Genomic DNA, 11,469 nt, shown 5'->3' on the forward strand with positions numbered 1-11,469 from the left:
AAATAAATAAATAAATAAATAAATAAAGTGGTACCTATTTATCTACTCACATTTGCATGCTTTAGAACTGCTAGGTGGACAGCAGCTGGGGCAAGGATGGGAGCTCACCCTGTCATGTGGCACTTGGGTCTCACACCTGGACTGTCAGATTTCCAGCTAACAAAGTCAGCAACTTTAACCGCTAAGCCATTGTGTCCCCATTTCAGTTCTATGCAGCATTTATTATTAGATTTATATCTTGCTCTCCCCTTCTAGTTTTTCAATGAGGTGGGTTAGGCTGAGAGAGAAAGTCTGGCTCAAACTCTGCCGAAGAACTTAAAAATCTCCTGGTTTCTTGTTCAGAACCTTAATCACTACACCAAATTGACACTCTTTGGATTTGCATAGAAGGAAAGACAACAGAAAAGCAAAAATGTTGACTCAGCCACAGGATAGAAGAATATAGCTAAAGGCCTGTTTAGCCCAGCATCTCATTTAGATGCATGAAGGAAACGTACATGAGTATGGGTTATTTTAGCGGTAGGGAACATATAACTCTTCAGCTATTGGATTCTAAAATTGATCAGCTCACATTAGCTACTGTGCTGAAACAGTGAAGATGGTTATTGCTGCTGCTGTTACTGCTAATATATGCTTATCTATGTAAGACTTTTGAAAAACTGCTGAATACATCCAAGATATCAAAGTCCATCTATGGAAACAATGCAGTTATCTTTCCCCAACCTCACCCATTATTATATATGGAATGATCACGTTGCATGCAAACTTGAACTTTGCACCCATGAGTCATAATTAAGGCAGTAATTGTGAATTGCTAAATTTATATTCCCTCCCTTTCAGTTAAAATGGAGATTTGGGGGCTAAATCAGTATTAGATTAAGCAAGCAAGACCTTTTGAATCCTATCGTCCAGATTTTGTTCACAAAGACCTGCAAATGTTTGCACATTCACATGCTGCTATCTCAGCTATTACATTTTGAAAAAATTAATATGAAGTCACATTATATCTACTTCCATTTCACAGGATCTGCAAATAAACTGGGAACAGGTAGTTATTATTTCTCATATGCCTTTTTTTCCACTGATAACTTGGAGTTAAACATTAATTATCCAAATGAGAGAGCTTTTCTTATATAAAATATTGCAGTTTTGACACAACTATGTGCATGTGAAGTATAAGTGGGGATAGAAATAGTGATTGATTAATTCAACAACCAAAATGCAGTTGCTTGTTTGAGAGGCCCAAGCTGGTTGAGGGGAGAGGCAGAGAAATTGCTGAAGGAACAATTTACATATGTTGCCTGAGAGATTCGTATTAGGAAAAACTGGTTTCCAGTGGGTCTGAGCACACCATGAATATGATTTGGAAAAAATGCTACAGATCTCATGTGAACACTGAACACCTCTGCTATTAATGAAAGAAATTTCCTTTTTCAGGCTTCTTCCTGAGCCTTAAAAATGTAGTTACTTTAAAAATGTAGTTACTTTAAGGAAAGATTTCACTGAAGCAGCCTTTAAAGCAAAGACCCTTTTTTTTATTAGGCTGCAAAAATGTGACTACTCATCTCTGCACACGAGGCTAAGCAGCTTCTTCTGAATCATTTCCAAAGCATGCAGAGTTTCCGCAGTAGGAAGTACCTTTATCCTACATACTGTTACATAAGGTGGGGAAAAAAAATAAGGCAACAAATTTGAAGCATAATTTTAGTGTTATTTGTTTAATTTCCCAAATAGCAATATATATTACATTTGTCCATTGTAATTATTAACAATTATTACACAGATTTAATTTAATTTTAATTTAATTTCATATTTTACACACATGAGCTATTGAAATAGAAATCCATTGTAATAAGAATCAAGATGGAAAGATACATACATGGAAATTTACATGCTCAGCATCACAAGAAAAGATAGAAAAACCCGCACATACTGTAGATTAGAGAATAAATGGAAATATATGATGCCATCAAGAGAGTAAAAGAATTGAAATGGAAATGGGCTGGTCATATAGCAAGAAGAACTGATGGCAGGTGGATCAAGGCAGTCATAGAACGGATCCCACAATAAAAAGTATCCACGAAAGAGACCTAAAACAAGATGGAGTGATGACATCAGCAAATATTACAGGTCCAACTGGCAAAGGAAAACTCAAGACCATATTGGTTGGAAACATGTGGAAGAGGCCTTCATCCTGCAGTGGACGGACAATAGCTAGAATGATGAGGATGAGGATGAATAATCAAGAGCCCAAAGTCTAGAAATCCCTGGGTTTGGTTTTTTTGGGGTTTTTTTTTAGCAAAGGTGCCTTGTATTAAGACATACCAGGGATTTATCAAGTGCAATTTTGTCAAGACTTTCTATTTGAAATGTCTCAGAGGTGAATCTTCCCCAGACCTGCTTGAAGATATGGATCTTATTTCCTTCAAATTTCATTGTTTTGCTCCTGAGGAAAGTCTTTGTGTATATCATTCCACCTATCTCAACTGAAGCAAAGATTAAGAGACAGAGAGTCCCTCTCTCCTGAAAAACAAATTGGTGTTGGTACCTGTCCTGATGCTTTTATTATACTGTTTGTATCTAAACAGATTGCAAATACTAAGGGTGTGTCATGAATATCTTCAGTGACATACTTTGTTGTTAGTACTATCAGTCCAAAATACCCACTGCTAGCAAATTGCCTACTTTGATTCACATGCAAATAAAGCAACAAAGGACACCAAGGGAACATAGGTCAGGCAACTTAAATACACAAAGCCACAGGAAAACACAAAGTTCTCTATGAAATAATGTTTTTTCACAGAATAAGCATATAGTAATGATGTTTCTGTCCCAGGATTTGGAGGATCCAAGCTGAATCTAGGTCAATAGTCTTGGATAGTTTAATTTCTGTGTTCAAGAAGGTTCAGAATGTGGCCTGATTTCAGATAAACCATCTTTTCAGCAATGCCAGGAAAAGCGGAAAGAAATGGCCATCATTTCCCCCCAAAAATGTGTTGAAGATTTTCAGGCTGCATATACGTACGTCATTGACCCCAACAGAGCTCACTTCTAATTACACACACATGTATAATTACTTCTATGCTTCTTTAAAAGCTAGTAGTACTGAATCTAAAGAGCATTAGTCACAGCAACTAGAAATTAAATATTGAAGAATTATTTCAAAATTATACTGCTGAGTAATCATGCAGTGGAGTGCTGCATTAGTAGTATCTAGAATTTTCCAAAACAAAATTGTTCTGTAGTTCCTGGTCAAAGAATGTTTCACGAGATGAAAACTGACTGTCTATGCTATTTCACTGGCAAATATCTATGCTACTTGATGGAAGCCAAGAAAACAACTAATAGGTCACCCCCAGAGTTCTCATTCATGGCACATATGAACAGGTCCAAATTATTCTACCTTGGACACATTATGCAAAGATCCAGTGCTCTGGAGAAGGCTCTGATGCTGGGAAAGGTGGATGGAAAGAGAAGAAGAAGACAACCAGCAGCAATATGAATGGACTTGGTTATAGTAGCAATGAGTCCACCCCTGGGAGACCTAAAGGTACAGGTTATGTACAGATTGTCATGGAGAAAATCTGTGTGGTTGCTATGAGTCAAAAATGATTTGATGGCATATAATCATTCAATCAATCAGTTTAGTGGGACCTGTGAGAATTTTATGTTACATTCTAAATCTCTTAAGGAAGAAATATTTCTTCGCTTCTCTAGACATTTCTTTCCATTGTTTCCCACATCTTTCTTTCTCCACCCCCTCTTGTATTGTAATCTGTTAGCTATTGTTCCCTGAGAACAAGGAACAAGAAGTTCTCTTTGACTCCTTTGTTCAGATTCATCATTAAGGAGAAGTGGGAAAGCATCATCTGCATACAAGCTTTATCTGGAAGGTCCTTTGGTACTTCTCCATTTCTTCTCCATCACCATTTGCAAGGGGTGGCAAGCGACCAACTGTCTAAAGCTTGTTTTCTTGTGTTTACAATCTTTCTAAGTGAAAGATTGACATGCGAGACATAAACATCTCCACCTTTTTTGCTCTGAGTCATTAGATGTTAATATGTCTGATTCAGAGGTAGGCTGCCTGCTACTCTCTGAGCAGTAATTATTAAATGTTAGCTATTCATTATATTTTTTGAAGTTCAAGATGGGGTACCTGACATTTCTTTCTTGTTTTTTTCCATAACAACCCTGTGACGTGGGCTGGGCTGAGAGACATTGCTCAAAATCATCTACCATTCCTGCATATTCAAAGTCAAAAGTATTGGATTGATTAATTATGTATCGCCAAGTTATTGTCAACTTTTGATGCCCATGTAGAGTAGTATTGGAAAAGTATTGGTACCCCTCCCCTTTGACTCAAAGAATCTCAATTTACCATGGAATACATTGAAACTAATAGATGTAAATGGCATCCATCATAGTCCATAATCTACAAAGCAGATACTTTGATGTATGACTTAACATACATCACCGAAGTAGAGGGGTACCAATATTTTTGGATGCATCTGTATATGTTGAAAAAAGTCACCTCATTTTATTTTCACGTTTACAGGGTTTTATTTAAACAAATCTGATTCTTCCTCCCATTTTTTTCCCAGTGAGAACAGAATAGACTCTTCTACCTCTATTATCCCTGCATTGTGTTCCTCCCATTCTAGAAGTATGAGAGAGGCTTTTTTAAAAGCAAGAACTGTTCAGTCACCTGTAGCTTTTTAAATGTTCTCAAGATTTAATATCAGAAATGAGTACTGCTGAAAGAAATATAATTAGGGCAAAATGTTGCAGTTAAACTGCCAAGGGAAGGATGATACTCTTGTCTATTCCTAATTCTACTAAACTGGTAACCCCATTTCATTTCCTTCATGAAACAGGCTGATCCTAAAATCTGTGATAATATCCCACTTGTTAAGTGTAGCTTATCCAAATTCTGTAGACTGTGGTCCCTGGAAATTATTTTCAAAGAATGTAAACAGTAAATATTTTATATCTCCTCCATATGAAAGCACATTTACTGCTATATTTTGTACAGTTTGATATATTATCCCATGCATACATAAATACACCTATCCAAAAATAAGAAGCACTGCCTTTATTAATACAAGGTTGATAACAAAACATTCTGAAAACCGCTGACCTTGAAAAGAGTTTCATAGTAGTCCAGTGAAATGCCACAGCTGAAAATTGAAACTAGTAATGCGGATTAAACAACCAAACTATTGTAAACAGATATGCTAGCCTGTTTGTCCATTTTGTTGTAGTAGAACAATGGATTTTTAAAAAGGCCATCTGTAGAGCTCAAGATAGCTCTAAAGGAAACTACATTAGAAAAAGAGCTGTTTCTTTAAAGCTGTTGATCTTGCTATATTCCCAACCAAATTATATGGATTTTGCAGGCATGCTTGTATTCCACTCAAGATGCATTTGCTAAATCTGTCAGATTTATAAATTTACAAATATATATTAGTTTATGTTATGCTATTCAGCATTGGAAGTGTGGAGTTAAATAATCATTTGGCTTTTAAGCATGGTCCTATAGAATTATGCTTTAGTTTTTACTTATATTTTATTTTCCAAAGTATTTAAATGTCTTCTATGAAATATATATCATACTTCTGTGAATGCATTTTGAAAGTCAAATCAGATATTCAGTAAAGGAATTATTTTCCTACATAAGACGATAGTACCAACAGGGATAATTATTATATTTCTACTTGTAGCTGAATTATTAGCTACAGTTGCAATGGATGGCTTTCTTATCTGCAGACTGCACCATTTGTACCATGTTTTTGATTCATGCAAATGTTTTCAGATTTAAATTGGCTTTGGTTTAGAAACATAACATAAACATAAATTCCATCATGATAACAGCATTTATACATTGTACAAATAGCACTAGAAAGGCACAAAAATTGTGGACTTCAATTCTGTACACATTTACTTCGGATGTTCTTCCCTGTAAACTCACATCAATTTCAGAGTACTTATTTAATTCCACAGAGTAATTAATTGTATTAAATCAATATACACAAAATGACTTTATATCCATTTGTAAAATGAGACCATAGCCATCTTATGGTCATAAAATTTATGAAAAGCATTTTGAAATCTAGAAGGACTTGGTGTTGAAAATTTCACAATAAATTTAAGTTCCTATACTGTATGAATTTTAAGGCTGAGACTGTAAACAGATTACTTCATATGTTTATACAATTAACAATATAAAAATAACTCCTTAAGCTATTACATTTTGATTCCTTCTTGTGTAAAAATAAATAGCCTAAATAGAATTTTTCTTACTATATGTTCAAATGTTTTTAGGACAGAGTATTATAGTTGTCAATGTATTATCAACTGAAGGTAATAATTGTGCAATTAGGATTGTATGCTTTTTCTAAATAAAAAGTCTTGACTAATCATATAAATACTGTATTATAATGAGGTAGAGGTATTAAACTTCTCTTTTGTTTTAAAGTTGGCATATGAGCTAGATTTATGTTTTCACTACATATTCTACACATTGTAAATACATAAACAAATTTAATAGAGGCTTTTAATTCTAAAAAAATAAATTAAGTTGGCTACTAAAAGCCATGTGTGTTCCTTTTTCCAATTTATTTTTAAAAAGTTAATGGAAAAGTACTAGTTTGAAGTTTTAGATTGTAAACCAAAATATAGTTTTACTATATTTTGCTTTCTTTTCAACTACAAAAATCAGATCAGCTGAAAATTAGAGTGGTATAAAATGGGACCTTGTTCAATTATTGTATAAAAAAACACTCCCAAACCTAATAAATGGCATGTCATTAGGATAGGGGAGCTGTTACAAATGAATTTGCTAAATCCACTTTAATGGAACAGGATAGGATGCCAAGAAATGCTAAAAATATTTTTGTTCCCACAACAGGACATTTAAGAGACTTTTTGAGAACAGCATGCATGAATAAAATACGTTTTTGTTTCAAAATAAAAGGATCTTATATATAATGTCAATTCTTAATTCTATCAGTGCTTACTCAGGAGTCTGTCCACTGATTTCAGCAGGATTTTCTCTCAAGTATTGCAGGGCTGTTGCCTTACTAAGGTGATTTTTGTGGAAATGTGTACCTAAACCTTACCTTTTATTGAAAAACAACATCAACAACCCCTCAATAGATAAAATTCAGATGAAACTTCAACAATTCACATTTAATAAATGAAGCTTTGTTGGAAAAGAACGGTCTTTATCAGAGCAGCAACTATCAAGTTAAAACATAATCCTATGCATAATCTTTTGTTTTTCCTCCTTAGATTAGACTTGCTGAAGTGAAACACACTCAAATCTACCAAGCAAAATGTTTTTGTGTGTATGTGTGTGTGTGTGAATGCGAGATCGACCCGAGTTTAATTAAACGTTGATATTACTCAGTTTCAGTGAGATAAATGACCAAAAAACAATTCTGAAAGCGGTCTGTGTTTTGATGCAGTTTCACTCTTTTCTTCCTCCAGGGCCTGAGACAAGGAAGAAGTAGAAGTAGAAAAAGCCCTTCGTGAATTCAACTTCCTCCTCGGGGCTGTGGCTATGTTAAGAAATTTATTGATGGGGGCAGGTTTCTTTAAGCCTTTTGTCAATTCATAGAAGGCAACATCGTCAGATAAAAGCCCCAGGACAGTGCTGGTGGAACTTAAGATAGAAGCAGCCACTTTTATGTTCTTCTTGATGGAAGGGTTCTTCCGCTCAGTGTGAAGACCAGGGTCATTTAAGAGATACCTGACTGCAAAAGAAGAGCCTTCTTTTAAATACTGGAACGGTTTTTTCCCACTATAGTCTCTTAAGTTGACTTTGGCATTGTAAACTTTGACCAGCTGGGCAATAACTTCTTCCTGCCCGTGGAGAGCAGCAATATGAAGCGGGGTATAACCCCCGTAGGACTTAGCATTGACATCCACGTGAATACCTCCTTTCTCGGCCATTTCTAGGACTTTGCTCAGTGTTTTGGAATTTCCACTTTTAGCCGCCCAGTGGAGAACCGTGAAGCCACTCATGAAATCTCTTTTGCTGGCCAGATTCAGGTCAATGAGCAACAAGCCATGAAGTTGCTGGGACCACTGGCCGGCTGTGGCTTTCACCACCCACTGGTGCTCAACAGGCTCCAAGGGCACGTTGGTTGTGCTGTCAGCTTCCTCACCCACCTTTAGCGGTTTCGACCCCCTTCCCAGGGAAAGGGATTTGGGCCCCATTTCGTTTAGCTGCCGCCTCTTAGCACGAGGGGAGGGAGACAGGAGGATGGCAGGGAGATCCACTTGGAGACCATCTTCGACAGGGATCCGGTCTTGCTCAGGGCTCAGCTCCTCAGATCTCTTAGCGTTGGTGGAAGAAAGGGGCACAGAGCGGACCGGCAGCATGCAGGGCTTTGGGGAGGCACCCTTGGGGGCCAACTGGTCTTTGCCACTGGGGACTTTGAGGATTTCCGAGCCTCCCCTTTGGAAGAGGTTCTTCAGCTGGAACACAGGGATAGTCCGATGGGCGTCAGGGTCCTCCTTTTCAGGCGAGTTCAGAGGCGCCACGAAGCCGGCAGGGCAAGCGGGCGCTCCAGAATCGGCGCCTTCGGTTTCCTCGTCAGACAGATCCCCGAAGGCGATCGATCTCGGTTCCGCATCGGAGTCGTCCCGGGCCAACTGGTGCCTGTTTCTCAGCACGACCAACTTGATCCCCTCCGAGACCCGCACGGCAGCCACGCTGTTGACCAAGTGGACGAAGCGCTGGCGGAGAGCAGCCCGGACCTCCGGCGTCGCCTCGGGCGCGTCCAACAGCGGCTTGAAGTGGGCGAGCAGCAGCGAATTGCGCACCTGGCCGCCCTGTTCCCGAAGGAAGCCCAGCACGGCGGCTTTATTCAGGAATTCAGCCATGCCCGCCGCGGCCAGGTGGGTGAAGTGGAAAGGGCGGGCGAAGGACGTGGGAGCCGCGGAGAGAGCTGGCCACCGCTCCCCGGGAGGCTGCAGCCACCTGCCGCCGCTTCCTCGGCTGTGTAGGAATCTCTCTCTGGCGCCCTCCTTTCCAGCTGGCCGAGCGCGCACGAGGGAAAGTGCGGTGCAAAAACCGCCCGCCGCGGGGGTGGCTGGGATTTGTAGTGCAGAACACACCTGAGTTCGAACGCCGCGTTTGTTTTCTGAAAGCGGAGGCAGCTCCCGGGCGCAGGCGCAAGATCGTCCTACCCGCGCTTTGCCTTCCCGAGCAACAGGCGGTCTCCCGCCTTCCATCCCACCACGTGCGTCAAACTAAGACGAGAAGCGCCCCCTCTTGCTCTGGGGAAAAAGAAAAAAAAAAAAAAGCAGGGGAGCGTTTCTGAGCTCTTGAGGGTGTTTTTTTTTTCCTGCAGCCCCTCTGAGACGCGCGGAGCCCTCTTGGTATGGCCCAGGTAAATCAACCGCTCCTCAGCGTGGCAGAGGCCAGGGCAGCAAAGTGGCTGGCAGCGAGTTATCCTGAAGCGCTCCCAGGCGCTCTTTTACGCCTTTTAATATATGGCAGTGATGGCGAACCTTGTAGAGACTGAGTGCCCAAACTGCAACCCAAAACCCACTTATGCATCATCGAGTGCCGGCTGGGTGTGGCCCATTGGCTGGGCGTGGCCCATTGGGTGGGCATGGCTGCAGTGGTAACGGCAGACTGGGTGGGACTAAAAAGTTCAATTAATCAATTCCAACTTTGCAAGATTTTTTTTTCCCCGCGAGAAGTTGAAATTGACTGAACCTTTTTTTTTTTTTTGCACATGGCGGCGGAGGCCTAAAGCGAAAAGGTTTTATAAAACCCAGCTGAAGGCCTAGGACTGGGGCAACGACGTGTGTGCCCACAGAGAGGGCTCTGAGTGCCACCTCTGGCACGCGTGCCATAGGTTCGCCACCACTGATATATAGCATTGCGTGGGCTTTGTCAGGAGGAGTAGTTCTGTTGACATAGAAATATACTCTGAAGATAGTGTTGGTCTGTGGCTCTCTGCAGTGTTGGCGAAAGCAGAGCATGCTCGAAGAAAAGCATATATGTGTGAATATAATACAGAAGTCCCCTTTCTGTTGGTGCCACACATTTCCTCCCCACCACACACCACCACCACCACCCTCACTTTGCCTCTGTCTGAAGCAAGGATGGGCTTTCTGGAGCCCACTTGGTGCTCTCTCCAACTGACTGCTGTCTAATGGAAGAGAATTGTACGTAGCGTTGCCAGGTCTGCTTCCAAAAAATAGCGGACAAGCGGGGGGGGGGGGGTGTTAAGTAGTAAAAAAAGTAGACTGTACAGCTTTAGATTACGTACCATTTTATCATAAAGCTTTTGAATAAAAAAAATGTCCACTATTTTGTGGAAAAAAATAGTGAACATAATGTGAAAAAAGTGGACTGTCCGCTCAAATAGTGGACACCTGGCAACCCTTTGTACGTGGTTCAGGTTTGAATTGAGAAGTCCTTGCTGCTCTCAATGCTTGGTTGCTTGCTTGCTGGCAGACGTTTCGTTACCTGACTAGGTAACATCGTTGGCGCTAGTGAATGTGGGATTTGCTCCCTGTATACAGTACATACAGTCACTTGCCCTGCCAGTGTTGGTGGGGGCATAGTCTTCTTCGTAGTTCTTGATTAAAGTATTGTTTTCTGGTTGTTTGGCATTCATTCCTGCTTATCTGGCTGGAGAGGATGTGTTCTGGGCTTTTTGTTTCCTTTTTAGTTTTTTTTAATTGTCTGTTTTTATTGAATCGTTTGTAAATGTGGTTTATCTCCATGTGTCTGTTCATGGCTGGTTTGTCTGAGTGCCAAGTTTCCAGGAAGTCCCTAGAGTTTATGGAGTTAGCTTGGTCTAGGATACTGAGTTTCCCAGTTGAAACTATGATTGAGTCTGTCCCCATATTGTGAAATTAAGGAGTTTTCATCGTGTCTTCTGACTGCTAGTTGATATTCATGGATGTGTTCTGCTAGCCTTCTGCCTGTCTGTCCAACATAGTGGCTATTACAGTATGTTGTAGAATGTAGATGACTCATTTTTTCCCCTTGGGCCACTGGGTCTTTTGGTTCACTTAAGATGTTTTGGAGTGCTTTAGTTCAGGGGTCCCCAACCCCTGGTCTGTGGACCGGTACCGGGCTGCGGCATGCCAGCAACCGGTCCGCACACACAAGCAAATCCTGATGTGCGGGATGCAGGCAGCACACAAAACCATGCCCCCTCCAGGAATGGAAAAACCTCTCTTCACAGAACCGGTTGTTGGTGCCCAAAAGGTTGGGGACCTCTGCTTTAGTTGGATTGTATGCTATGGTGATACTTTATAGTTGTAATAGTCTGTGCTTATTTTTGAGATGTTTTTGATGCATATCAGTGTTATCCTTTTTCATAGCTTGGGATGGCTGTGGTGTAGTGGGTTGAGTGGTTAGGCACTTAGAGGTGCCTGGATATCCATTTTGTGGAAGATGTTGGTCTGTTTCCTTTTTCTGGTGTTCTGGATTGCTGT

The 11,469-nt window shown here is 40.4% G+C and overlaps 1 protein-coding gene across 1 annotated transcript; it reads right to left on the reverse strand.

Annotated features, from left to right (window-relative positions):
- Positions 1 to 7,410: 7,410 nt before the first annotated feature.
- On the reverse strand, positions 7,411 to 8,889 carry SOWAHA (sosondowah ankyrin repeat domain family member A). Its single transcript, XM_015827111.1, has one exon. The coding sequence runs from the start codon at positions 8,887 to 8,889 to the stop codon at positions 7,411 to 7,413; it is 1,479 nt and encodes a 492-aa protein (XP_015682597.1).
- Positions 8,890 to 11,469: the final 2,580 nt, after the last annotated feature.

Source organism: Protobothrops mucrosquamatus, unplaced genomic scaffold (assembly GCF_001527695.2).
Source record: "Protobothrops mucrosquamatus isolate PMUCROS unplaced genomic scaffold, P.Mucros_1.0 scaffold3502, whole genome shotgun sequence".
Taxonomy (NCBI): domain Eukaryota; kingdom Metazoa; phylum Chordata; class Lepidosauria; order Squamata; family Viperidae; genus Protobothrops; species Protobothrops mucrosquamatus.

Excerpts from the sequence above, each read along its gene's own strand:
- SOWAHA (XM_015827111.1), bottom strand. The coding sequence starts at position 8,889 with ATGGCTGAATTCCTGAATAAAGCCGCCGTGCTGGGCTTCCTTCGGGAA.